We start from the raw sequence: 14434 nt of genomic DNA, 5'->3' as shown, positions 1-14434 counted from the left end.
AATGTTCTTTTTCCTCTATTAATTATGTTTTTACTGTGCAATTTTTATTTTTTATTTTTCCATTTTAATTTATATTCTTAATCATTATTGTTGAGGATAAAGAGTTTTAAGAAATCATATACTGAATTTTAGTTGTTTTTAGGGATTAGTTAATAATGTATTTTAATGATTGATGTCCTATTTAATCTCAATTCTTTTACAGGAAGTCTAAAATTAGGAGTCAAATATATGCTATTGTATTTTCAGAAGAGTTTCAGTATATAGGATACATTGCCACATTATTATACGTCTTCCCCATGATGATACATATGTGGCCAACTGTAAATGATTGCTATGTGGTGGGACTAGTGGTGGTAAACTACTATTTTGTTTTCTTGTGCATTGTAGAAGCAACACTAAAGGTATTATCAAAAATATCAATGTTTTCCATAAATAGAAAAATTCAGATTTCTTAAAAATCTCCTTTCAAAGTTGAATTAACTTGAGGTTAGATTCCATTTACCATAATGCTTGACATGATTCTGGATTGTTTCATATAATTTGTTTGTTTTTCCACGAAGATCAAGAAAGAATTCCCTAGAGATCTTCAAGTAAAGGCTAGAAGACTATGTGTTGAGAATTTTGTGGAAAAGATTCCCCCTTATAAGTATTAGTTGGAGTATTGGCCTCTTTATATGGTCTCCTTCAACTCAGAGATTTTGTAATTCAGCTAAGTAAACATCATAAATGCTGATAAAACAGATTAAAATTATATCAGAATTATACCGAGGAATAGAACCTCATCTTATTGTTTCTTGTTTGAAAAATCTATAGAGTATTATGTATGTTCAATTCAAATCAGATGCCATTGGAGAAATTATATATATGTATACACACATGTATATGTATGTATACCTGAAATGCAGTGGGAATATTTCCCCATGTGACCAGAAATGATCATTTGCATTATCAGTCCTTCTTTTCAAAGTCCATCAAAGTGAATCAATTCATTGAATATACTAGGTATTCATTTGGGTCTCACATAGAGTAAAGGAATTTCTCATAGCTTATATTATGTTCTTTGTAAACATTATTAATGAATGCTAGATTCTTTGGGAACAAATGAAATCTTCATTAAAATAATTAGGATACTAATAATGTATTAGTATTCTGGAGAATTTCCTCAGAAGGGGGAAACCATCTTAACCCCCAATTTTTCCTAATTATACCTAATTATACCATGAAACAGGTGATAAGACAAAATCCATAAATGCTGGGCAGGTTTGGCTCTAAAGGAGGGGAGGATTTTTACAATAAGCTAGAGGAAATAATTCCTCTTAGTTAGAAACAGTCTATTTCCATATCCCTCAAATTCTATATTTAATATGTGTGTATATGAAACATATACATGTATGAAGAACATGAAATCAGGGACTTGATGCCATGACAAGCATGTGAATTGGATTTGAGTTAGAGGGATACTATGCTAAGTCACCAGCCTCACTTTCTTCTCTGGAGCCATCAGGGTCCAGTGACCAGATATGAATCAGGACAACTGGAGATGACCCTGGATGCAGGGCAATCAGGGTTAAGTGACTTGCCCAATGTCACATAGCTAGTAAGTGGCAAGTGTCTGAGGCCAGATTCAAACTCCTGTCCTCCTGAATCCAAGGCTAGTGCTCTATTCACTGGATCATGTAGCAGCTCACAAATGAAGAAACTGAGGCTGAGAAATGTTAAGTAACTTGCTCTGAGTCACATCGCTAACAAGTGTTTGAATTGGGATATGAAATGAAGTCTTCCTCTGAGCTCAGTATTCTTACTCACTTCTACCTTACTGTGCATAGAGTGATAGACCTGGAATCAGAAAGACCCAAGTTCAAATCCCCACCTCTGGCACTTAACTAGCTATGTTATTCTGGGTAAGTCATTTAACCTCTGTATTGGTAAAATAGGAATGAAAATTGCATCTACCTACCAGGTTGTTATGTGGATCAAATGAGACTACATACACACACACACACATACACACACACACACACACACAGACACAGACACACATGACACTTCCCCCCTCCCCCATATACAGATCGAGAGAGAGAGAGAAACTTTACAAACTTCTTAAATTACTAGTTACAGTTAATTATTATCATGTTTATAGTTTTCCATTCACAAAAACTGGGATCAATAAAAATTTATCTAGATAACTGTCAGTTTCCTAAATAAGAATATAATGGGGAAGCCATAGAATACTCCCATCTGACCAGGTAAGAATAAAAATTTTTATTTGTAATAGTGAGGAAGTAGAGAAATTCAGGTCTATAAAAAGAAGTGTTTTATACATTATGACTGTGTCTTGTTAGAGACTGGGAGATAGAGTAATATATAGAAACAGAAACTGTACCAATGAGATGATGTTGAATATTATTCCATTGCAGCTAGGTAGCATTTGGTGCAGTAAATAAGAATATTAGACCTGAAGTCAGGAACATTTGAGTTTAAATCTGACTTCAGACTCATATGAGCTAATGTGGTCCTGGGTGAGGCTCTTCATCTGTCTTTCTTTCCTTGTTTTTGAAGCATAAAGTTGCATTAATCATAACTAAAAAAAAGCATTGGAATTAAGTTACTATCTAAATAAATAAGAAAAGATTAATCTTTTGAGTGAAAATAGAAATAATAATAATGTCCTTGTGCCCCCGAATTCTAAAGTTTCAGTGAGTGCTGACAAGTCCCCTTCCACATCTCCACTTAAGTCTACATTTATCTTTTCATATTCCTTTAATTATATTTGCTCATTTCATACCAAGAAATTGAGGTTTTAAGTGCACTTAAGATTGTGAAGTTTTTTTCTTGAGTCATCAAGGTGTGGTAGAAAGAACAATGAATTAAGAGTCAGTAGATCTGAGTTTGAAGTTTGGTCCTGAAACTTGCTGTCTTTGATTTGGGCCCAATTACTTTATTTATTAGGATACTTTTTCGTCTCTAAAATAAGATGATTGGTCTATCTGGACTCTAAGGCCCTTTTAATATTAAAGTCCTTTGATTCTATAGGACTTTATAAATTCTATGTTCAAGATAAGCTTTCTCATTCCTTTTTTTTTGCTTTGATTTCTAAATAGATAATAATTATGAAAAACAAATATTTTCACCACAGTTGGAACCATCTGGAATTTTATGTTATAATTATTGGACTCATCGATATCATTTGCATACACTTAGTCAGACAGAAGCCAAGAGATATCCTCCTTATTCAGTGTTCAATAATCTTAGGATTTTTAAGACTAATAAGATTTTTTCGAATTTTCAAGGTAAGGATTCTGCTCTTGAAGTGATGACCATTTCCCTATAATGTCATGTTAAAATGTGGCATCTCCCAGGAGTCAATAAGGGAGATCTTAGCTAAATGCCAAATAGAATATCCAGGGGGTTGGAGTTCACACTTGAGGTTACATATTTTTTTTAAAAAAATTAGCCTAACCCCCCCCCCCCATTTCCAGTGTCTGTTAAGGTATAGGATAAAGGTATATCCAAATCAGCTTGACAAATTACCCACTTGATTGCATTTTAAGAAGCATAGAAAATTCTCACTGCTGTCAAATATCTAGTTTCATATCCTTGAGTCATACCTTGAGGTATGAGTAGTCATTGTCTGGGATCATACCAAAAGCACTATGTTTTATTCTTCCCTTGCGAGGGTCTAGTGCCCTCACTTTATTGCTGGTTGTTCAAAACCTCCTAATACAGCAACTCATTCAAATCTATCCCCTCTCAAAATTACTCTATACTTTAATATTATACTCTCTTCCTCTTCTATAAATTAATTAATGGAATTAATCAAAATTTCTCAGTGCTGAAACATGGTCAAATATTAAAAGGATAAGCTAAAATTATCCACTTAAAATAATTTATACTTAAGCATTAATGACTGATAAACAACACCCTCTAAGGGATATTTGATTTTAGGAAAAAACCTAATTTACTCTAACACATCACCAAGGGTAGAATGTATGTGGGAGAGAATATTGAGCAGCTTGGCTTTCTAAAATCCTTTGTTTGGTCTTGAACACTTATTAGCTATGTGTGACCTTGGGTAAGTCTCACTTTACTGCTGTCTACCTCAGTTTCCTCATTTATAAAATTGGAAAATAATAGTTCCCAAAGTTGTTGTGAGGGTCATTTGTAAAGTGCTTCCCAAATATGCTAGCTGTTATTCTTGCCTACTCTGGGTATTTTCCTTATTCCTCAAATATGAAATTTGCTAACTTGTGTTATGGGTTAACTGTTTTGGAATCATAGGACCATAGTGTTGCAGATGGAATTTGGGGCCTCCAATTAAAGATAGAAATCAAGGATTATTGGAAAATGAAGGAATTCTCATGCTCCCTGGGAATTTTAAAACTCCTCATGATTTATTGTAAAATACTGCAAAATAAACAGGGTTAAAACTTTTCTCCTGGAAGAGTCAACAAACACTTTAGGACAGGGTGAATAACAAAAGGCTAGGCAAGATTGCCTGTGAGAGAGAGAGGGAGGGAGGAGAGAGGAGAGGAGAGGAGAGGGGAGGGGAGGGGAGGGGAGGGGAGGGCAGGGGAGGGCAGGGGAAGGGAGGGAAGGGAGGGAGAGATGTGTGAGAGAGAGAGAGAGAGAGAGAGAGAGAGAGAGAGAGACAGAGAGAGACAGAGAGAGACAGAGAGAGACAGACAGAGAGAGACAGACAGAGAAACAGAGACAGAGAGAGACAGAGAGACAGACACAGACACAGAGAGAGACAGAGACAGAGAGACAGACACAGACAGAGAGAGAGAGGCAGAGACAGAGACAGAGAGACAGACAGAGACAGAAGAGACAGAGACACAGAGAGAGAGAGACAGAGACAGAGAGAGGGAGAGAGACAGATAGAGAGACAGAGACAGAGAGAGATAAAGAACAGACAAGTGGAGCTGACTGGGCCTGAGGGTAGATCAGCCAGAAGTGGGGTCTCACTCAGGTTTTACAGCCTTGCCCATTATCTGGGCACTGAGGGCAAAAAATGAAATCCTTCCCCCTTTACTTGATCGAAATCAGGTAGAAAGTTGGAAGCTGAGGTTGGGAATTAGGAGACAGGATACAAATTTTATATTTATAATGAAACAATAGGAGATAATTTACATCTCAAGAGCAAAGAGCCTTGATTTAACAGCAATAAAGATTACAGAATTTGTTTCTGATTATAAATTTTCTACATTCATAATTCTCTATATTAATAGGACCATAAGAAATAGATAGACATAACAGATGAGAGAACCAGCCTCTGATTGGAAGGGTGACCCTGGGCAAATCACTTTCAACACCCTAGGAAATTTTTTTTAAGTTTAAGAAAAAGCACATCAATAGAGTTTTATCCTCTGGAAGCACTCTATACCAATGCAACTGATCACTCAATCTTTATTAATCTTAATAAAGTACTTGCACTTGAGGATACAAAGAGACAAAAAATAGTCCCTGCCTTCAAGTTGTTCACAATCCAAGGAGGGGGGGGGGATACAACATGCAAACAAATATGAACAAACAAGTTGTATAGAGAATTAAAAAGGAAATAATTGTCAGAAGGTTGAGAAAGGTTTCTAGCAAAAGATAGGACTTTTAATTGAGACTTAAAGGAAGCCAGGAAAGTCAGTAACTATAGTGAAGGAGGGAGAGATAGCCAGAGAAAGCCTCAAGAGGAGGGATAGTGTCTTGTTGGAGGAGGCCAGAGTCACTGAATCAGAGAATATGTGTTGGGAGTGAGGTGTTAAGGAGACTGGAAAGGTAGGAGGGGACTAAATTACCAAGGCTTTTTTGAATGCCAGTCTTTCTTACTAAATCATAGATCTCAGAACTGGAGAATAGATTTTTAAGTAAGGATAAGGCCACTGAAGCTTAGGGAGCCATAAGTAACTTGTTTAAGAACTTCTGGTCTCAAAGTCTCTGACTCTTCACTGTAACAACGAAGATAATATTTGTATCAGGACAAAGGAAAAGAAATGAAAGAGTTGGCTTAAAAGAGAAAACCCAAATGAAGAAGTTTCTTTCTTAATATTCATTTTGTTGTTCACTCCCCCCTAACCCCCTCATAAAAATGGGAGTCATTTTTTGATGCCTTTCTTTCCTACAGATTCCAATCTATAGAATCTATTGAAGCCTTGCAGAAATGATCATAAGACTGGAATAGGAGAAGGGGATGGGGAATCACTCTATTTTCTTTTTTTAAATGGCAGAAATCTTTGGACAAGCTAGGATATATAAGGGGAACCTATGCTAAAAGAACCCTTGTTTTCATTTGTTTTTCCTTTAGTATAATTGATTGCACATTGGTCTTTGTTTCATTTTTCTCCCTCTTTGCATTTCTTTTTCTTTTTCTTTTTTTTTTAGTTATTTTGGCAATGGGTTAAGTGACTTATCCAAAGTCACACAGATGGGTAATTATTGTGTCTGATTCTTAATTTGAACTCGGGTCCTTCTGACTCCACCTAGCTGCCCTTCCTCCTTGCATTTCAAGTATCAAATATTTGATTAATAATTATAATGTGTTAAGTACTCTTTTATGCAAGCTTTCTGTCTAATTTTGTGAAATAGATGCTAGAAAAACTGTCTCCGTATTCAGGGTGGGGATGAGTGGTGGTATGCATTTTCTCAGACTTTCTCAGGTGAGAATTAAGAGCCAATAAAAGGAAGAAATACCATAAAGCACAAACTCTTCATATCGTGAGTTTGTCATAGAAAGTATCAACAGAATTTTCTTGGACTGGTTTCTAACCTGGGAATAGCTGGAGACCAAACAAAGGCAGTCAGAGACAGGAATGCCAGCAATTAAGTGGCAGTTTAATTATTAATTTCAGATTGAGGAATGTGGTTTGCAACCCTGGAATTCTCCTGAGGAGAGCTTCCCCCACTGCTGCAGTAAACGCAGAGGTTATATATATAAATCACAAGTGGGAAGGGAGGAGAGGCAGAAGGTGGAAGGTGGCTTACAACACAACCATTCCCAGGGCTTGAAAGGCTTCTCATGGCAAACCCATGAGTGCAGAACAATACATAAGTACATAAGTTCTTGAGTGCTGTGGGTACAGTTCTTAAGTTGATTGTTTCAAGTCTTGCGGGGGGGGGGGGGGTGTTCCAACCAATGGGGTTTTGTTCACCTTGTTCCCTCCATTTGGAATAACTTTCCTCTCTATTTAGTCAGTTCTTTTAGTCAACACATTCCCACAACTCCCCTAGTTCATTTCATATTAGGCTCTGGGGCTATTGGCCTTTATAAATTAGGGTAGAGAGTGGAGAGGTGACAGACAGCCCCAACCATCCACTTGAAAGACATTCACTAACAGGGGTAACTAGATGGCACAGGGGGTATATAGAACCAGCCTTGAAGTCAGGGGGACCTGATTTCAAATCCTGCCTTGGACCCTTACTAGATATGTGACCTTGGGCAAGTCATTGAATGCTGAATGCCTCCCATCCAGAGCTACCTCTTGTCATCCTAATTCATATCTGGCCACTGGACCTAGATAGCTCTGGAGGAGACAGGCTGGTGACTTAGCACAGCCTTCACTCATTCAAATTAAATTCTCATGCTGGTCATGGTATCACCTCCCTGATGTTGTGGCCATCTTAGAGAACAAAGGACAAACACCATCCTTATTATCAGATATTCAACAGTTTGTATTATATTTCCTATAAATGTTCTAGTCTTTGGGTGGTCTGCCCTGTTCAAATTTTGGATTTTTCTTCAATTAATCTTTGATCCCACTTAGTTCTTTTATCTTTTTTAACCCAGTGCTCTACCCACGGAACTGACCCAGATATCTAATTTTGGTGACTTGAGTTTTGGAAGCTCTTAATGATTTTGTTCCATTAGTATGTTGGACCTTGGACCCTTTCCCTGTTTTGGCTTGTTTCCTATCACATGACCACCTCTCTCAAACAAGGAATTTGTTCATCACTAGCAAAATCACTCCTACTGTCCTCTAATAAAAACTTGCTGAAACCTATTGGACTTCTAGCTTCCTTCTGTATTCAGCTACCATCCCTAGGTCAAATGCAATCTCCTCTCTTTTTGATCTTTCCCCTTAGAAGAAATGACCTTTCCTTCTTCCAACTTGCCACAGAAATTTGAGCTTATGGCACTGAACCATTCTCTATATAAATGTCAATTATCATTATCTCTATTATTCTTATTGTTAATGCCATTATTATGGGTATACATATGTTACTCGTTGACAGCTCCATAAAACCAGACTAGGTTTCATTCATTTTTATATCCCCCATAAAACCTAATATGGGACCTAGTGCATTGTGGCTAATCAATAAATATTTGTAGAATGAATAAATGAATGAACAAAGAATTGGATTCCCATCCTTTACCCTTCTATTATCTCTTCTTATGTGCAACATTGCTCTGTTTTTTTTTTTTTTGCATATGGGGTAACATTTGCTACCCATAATTATTAGTCATTGAGTTTTTTTCAATAGTGGTGATGAGTTTTTCTTGCAAATTCATTTATAGTTTTGTACCTAGATCTTATAAATGCAAAAATCATGGCATGAGATCTGAATTCTAGAAATGATTTTTTTTTCCTACCTATAGTCAAATTTGATAGCTGGATGTGTCTGGATTTCCATTATTTAGCAGATGACTACTTTTTCCTTTTAGAATAATAATAATAATAGTTAGCATTTATACTTGTAAGATTTGGAAAGTACTTTATAAATATTATTTTATTTATAATTTATAAATATTATGAGTTTACAACATTCCTAGAACACAGACATTATTGTTGTCATTATTCCATTTTGCAGATGACGAAACTGAGGCATCTAGAAGTTAAGTGGCTTACCCAAGATCACATAGCTAGTAAACATCTGAGGCTGACTTTGAACTCAGATCTTTCTGACTCTAGGTCCAGTGCTTGTGCACCCTGGAGCCACCTTGCTGCTGTGGTGTCAGAACAAAAATTCTGTCAACTTTGCAGCAATGAGAGAACATTCATTGTAAGAACAATGATCTGTCCAAAATCTTCCCAAGTAAAGTTTCCCAGGTAACATGTTGATTTTTAGTGTGTTATTTTACTCTTGGTATTTCTTTGACATGCTATTTTAGATGTTGCTACCAACATTGGTAAATGTAACTGAGGAACACATCAAAAAACGCCTTAGCTTGATGTATTGTATCACAAAGGGCTATATCCAAGGTCAAGAAGATACAAAACTTTTAATTAAACAGATTTCCACTAGAGAATCCATATTTCAGGTGAGGAAAATATAAATAAATTATAATACTCTAAGGGATGGGGAGATGGGGAATCTGGAGAAGAATTGTACAAGATGGATAGACATAGAGCTGTATTATTGGAGTGAACTCCCAAATTTATACCATCACAGATTCACTTTAATTTGAAGGCAAACATACTGTTTTTAGACCATTCAAACATAGGACAATTTTTTTTTTTATGATTTCAAAGTTGAGACATCAATAGTACTAGGTAGTATTTACTGACCTGAATTCACAGTTGGTGAGAAGAGGGAATCAGAACATCAATTCCAATATCTTCCTGGTAATACTACAGGACTAGGAATCAGAAAAATTATAAAATTATAAATGCAAGTCACCAGAAAGGCAATGACAAGGTATATGTTTACAGGTAGATTGTAATATAGAGACAGTTGTAAATTAAAGAAAAGAAGTGATGGGGCAGCTAGGTGGTTCATGGATAGAGTACCAGTCCTGGGGTCAGAAGGACCTGAGTTCAATCTGGCCTCAGGCACTTAATAATTAACCTAGCTGTGTGACTTTGGACAAGTCACTTAACCCCACTGCTCTGCAAAAACCAAAAAAAAAAAGAAGTGACATAAAAGATATTATCAGGAAATTTTAAACCTGGCAAATGAGATGGACTGGTCATGGAGAAGGGTAATAAATGAACAGTTCAAATGCTCTCTAATTATCCATAAAAAAAAAACAACCCAACAGCAGTAAAAGGCCTTCAGCCCATTGGTTCAACATGAATAAGAATAATATAGGATGGTTTGTGAGAACTTATGGATGCATTAGAGTCCTTAAGACAAAGGTGAGATATATGGTGCCTTTTAAATATTCAGATTTTTGACTACAATAGAACCCTCTGAGCAAGAGCATGGGAGAGGAGGCAGAGAGAGCCTTAAGGAACATCAAATTCATGATAGAGGAAGGAGAATCAAGTCCTGTATTTCTTTTCTTTTCTTTTTTTTTTTTTTTTTAGATTTTGCAAGGCAATGGAATTAAGTGTCTGAGACCGGATTTGAACTCATGTACTCCTGACTCCAGGGCCGGTGCTCTATCCACTGCGCCACCTAGCTGCCCCCAAATCCTGTATTTCCAAGAAGTTAAAAATGAAATTAATACTTCTTTATCTTGCCTATTATGGGCAAATAATCTTTTTTTAAAAAACCATAACCAAAATTTAACTAATTTTTATATTCATTGCCTTACAGAAACTTTATGAAATCTTGGAAATGAATAGGCGTGATGCTGTCAAAGAACTAGGTAGGTAGAACTAAGAGTCATATTAACTGTCCTAAATTTCCATTTTGTTCTTTTAGGCTTACGTCAACTCATAGTCAGCTGAGGGAAATTAAGACTTAACTGCTTTGGGACTAAATTTCTTTATCTGCAAATTGAAGGAGTTGGATTAGATGACTTCTTTTTTTAAGGCTAGAGATTTATTGTTATTTTGTAGTTAATAAATTGTCAAATTGGCTATGATACTTTCCCACAACTAAATATCACCATTCAGAAGTTGGTACTTAACCATATTGAGGAATAAAGCAGAAAGAGCAGACATGTGAATATCATTGCTATCTCAATTTACACTCTTTGTGCCTATGTACTGCACATTATTCCCACTGAGGAAGAGTATCCAAACAGATTAATGGGGCAATATGACCTCCACAACCTTTTTTGTAGCAAGTAATTACAGAAGTAATAGAATTGAATGTCAATATTTACCTTGATTTTATTGGTCTGTACCCATGTTACTTGAACATATTTCAGTTTTTTAAAACTATACACAAAGGGAAAAAAAGCTGACCTAAGAGTATACTAAACTAGTCAATCAAATATATGACTAACTTTAGGTCATCTTTGAATTGGTCCTAAAGGAATGTACCACCCTTAACAGTTTGAGAATTAGGCAAATAGGAGTTCTCTGGAAGAAAGACTGTATAAAGAAAAGACAAATATTCTTATTGTACAGTTAAAACAACTCTTGATCTTTCATCTGTAAATTATATTTCTATACGATGCAATATCCATTTCAATTCAAGTAAGATTCTTGGTTACCAGGTATAATCCTGGTCCAATTTGGAGGCAGATTTCCTCCAAAATGTCTCCTTTATAAGCCTCTGAAAAGCATAATGTTCAACCAGTTTTATCGAACTGCCAAACCACTTTGGAAATAAGTGGCTCACAAATCATTTTTAATTCATTTATTACCTGTGCACAAGGGTAGCTGATAAACCTAAAAGAAACAGTTTCATTTTTACATGGTGGTTAAAAGGAATTGAAATATCACAGCACTTTCAGTGAAAGTAGCATTTCTAATTATAAATCATAATGCATGTTAGAATCGCTATAGTAAAACTGAAAAGCCTTAGGCAAAAGCACTTTCTGGGAATAATCTAGTGTTTCTTCAGTCTGCACAAAGGCTAAAAGGTAATTTACAGTTGATCTGTGAATGGATTAGATAACTTCTAAGCTCACTTTGTTTTTTTTTGCAAGGTAGTGGGGTTAAGTGACTTGCCCAAGGTCACATAGCTAGGTAATTATTAAGTGTCTGAAGCTGGATTTGATTGAACTCAGGTACTCCTGACTCCAAGGCCAGTGCTCTATCCACTGCGCCATCTAGCTGCCCCAGTGATTTCATGATTTGAGCATAATAAATTTATGAGAATATTTAATTGTAAACCTAAAATGATTTGGGGAACATTTCAAAGAAGCTTTGAAAGAAGTATGTATGTCTCAATCTTGAAATAGAAAAGATGCTGGATTTGTGATCACAGACCATGAAGATCAGTTATGAATGTGTTGCTTGTTACCTGTATAATTTTGCTCTGGTTCTCAATTTCCTAATTTGCTAATAAATAAATAAGATGAGATGTCAAAAAAATCTTCCAACTTAAAATCCCTATAATTCGATGATTTCTCTCTTGCCTCTAAAGAAAAACACGTGAAATCCTTGTCTTTGAAATACTCTGAGTGTTCTTTCTTTCAGATTAAAGCTTTCAGTTAGTTTATATTCTTGTGTAGAAGTTGAGTGGAGAATTTAATGAATAGTTAAGTTCTCTTCAAACCCAAGGATGTTATGGTCTTATAATCCATAATCATGGTAAAAATATACTCTACTAATACAAAGTTTGTGAAAGACCTTATAGAAAGAGCAGTGTGATTTGACCTTTTCTTTTTTGCATAATGCATTTCTAGAAACCCTTTTGGAAAGCAAACTTGTTGAAAGAGTGATCCTAGTTTTTGTTTAAATACAAAAACAGATTACACGGGACTACACGCCACTCATTTTTCCGAACCTCAGACACATAACTTTGTGACTCTGGGCAAGTCACATCACCCTATTTGCCTCAGTTTTCTCATCTATGAAATGAACCAGAGAAGGACTGGTTATTTAGAGATTACTAAACCTGACTTGGCATTGTAAAGTTGAGTTTACAAGTCCAGGTATCTCAGAGGTGGCTCATTCCTAGGAGCACAATTCATTTAAACTATCATGAGGCTATGATAATTAGTGATAGGACCAGCAGTTTCCCTGATGAAGCTTCTTTCTCCCCATCCACAATGGAAAGCCTTTCCCTAAAATTAGACTAACCATTCCAGTATTTCTGCTGAGGTCATAGAGAAATGACTGAAAACGCCTGATATGACAGAACCAAAAAAACCTACAGTTAACTTCATTTTTGCCATTAGATGGGGCTAATGACTCTTTAAAACAGAATGTGGAGGCCTGAAGCTTAAAAACTCAGCTACATCAACTGGGCCATCTTTGGAGATCAAGGAAAAATGGATTGAATTGCTGCTAAATGAAGAGTACTTTTTTGTTTCTTGATTTCTTAGGTAACATTGAATGATTAGATTGGTAAACTGAAAAAAGCATTTTAATTTGTATATCCTTTGTTTTCATCTCTTATGAGAGATAGTCTTTGAAGATACACAAATGTTAGGACTTTTGTTGGAGGCCTTTATTGAGGAAATCACTTTATATTTTGCTGTTTATAAATTGTATGTTATTTTAAAAAATCAGTGAAACATTTTTAAAGATGTTATGGAAAATGATTATATTTCTACTGAGATTAAAAAGCCTGTGTGTCAGAAGTTTGGGAGAATCAGAACCAATTTTATACTAATTTCTATTACCTGGTGGAAAGGGAACACTGGATTGAATTAGAAAAGTTTGTGGTTTGAAAAAATCCTTCATTGTCATTATCAATAAAAAGTGGGCATTGAGTGCTTACGACTTAGGATATAAAGCTGTATATGTAGGGTGCAGTCATATTATGGGTAATTTGAATATCAAGTTGATGAACTTTCATTTTTTTCTGGAGGCAGTGAAGAGTTATTGAAGATCTTTGCAAAGGCATGAAATAAGGAAATTTAGAGCTGTGCAGGATGGGTTGAAGTGGAGAAAGAAGAAGGGGAGACAGAGAGAGAGAGAGAGAGAGAGAGAGAGAGAGAGAGAGAGAGAGAGAGAGAGAGAGAGAGAGAGAATTGTCTATTGATAATTAAGTTAATACAGGAAAGAGTTACAGAGGATTGTGGTTGTGGTTGTGGCAAGATAACTATAAAAAGGATTTAGAGGTGAGACATGGTATAGAAAGAAATATATCTGAATGGAACTGTCACAATCTTTATCATCTTTGTCTCTTTCTCAGTGATTACATACCATGGGAAACCTCTGCTATTTTACTACATTGTTGTTGGAGTTGTGGCTCTGAGAGTAGCACCCTCTTTGTTTAGGTCTGATGTGGAGATGAAATGAAGGACTCACCAGTCACTGAAAGCTTAAAAAAAAGTTTTAACTTTTTTGACAAACATCAAGGATATGCAACAAGGATATAATCACACTTATTTCTTCTGGACTTGGTACTCATTGTCTCCATATGGGAATGTTTCTTGTCATCAGAGCAGGAGATGGTGAAGAACACAATGATTCTCATAAATTGCCAAAATCCAAGTCCAAGAGGTCTAGATTTTATGAAGCTGAGATTTTTATGTGCCTTTAAATGACCAGGAAGTTGCATCAGGGAACCCAGGGCCAATTGGTCCTCAGGGCTCTGTCTAATTTTAGGGAAAGGCTTTCCATTGTGGATGGGGAGAAAGAAGCTTCATCAGGGAAACTGCTGGTCCTATCACTAATTATTATAGCCTCATGATAGTGCTCCTAGGAATGAGCCA

The 14434-nt window shown here is 36.0% G+C and overlaps 1 protein-coding gene across 5 annotated transcripts in view; it reads left to right on the top strand.

Annotated features, from left to right (window-relative positions):
• Positions 1–14434, top strand: part of SLC9C2 (solute carrier family 9 member C2 (putative)) — a 118504-nt gene that overhangs the window by 70710 nt on the left and 33360 nt on the right. For all 5 annotated transcript variants that reach the window (XM_074222040.1, XM_074222042.1, XM_074222038.1 and 2 more), the window contains 4 exons: positions 203–401; positions 3102–3290; positions 9098–9247; positions 10468–10519. In XM_074222040.1, the coding sequence (XP_074078141.1) occupies positions 203–401; positions 3102–3290; positions 9098–9247; positions 10468–10519 (590 nt within the window). The remainder of the gene's footprint in view (positions 1–202; positions 402–3101; positions 3291–9097; positions 9248–10467; positions 10520–14434) is intronic.

This window comes from Macrotis lagotis, chromosome 2 (assembly GCF_037893015.1).
Source record: "Macrotis lagotis isolate mMagLag1 chromosome 2, bilby.v1.9.chrom.fasta, whole genome shotgun sequence".
Classification (NCBI taxonomy): domain Eukaryota; kingdom Metazoa; phylum Chordata; class Mammalia; order Peramelemorphia; family Peramelidae; genus Macrotis; species Macrotis lagotis.
This window is presented reverse-complemented; position numbering and strand designations above follow the sequence as displayed.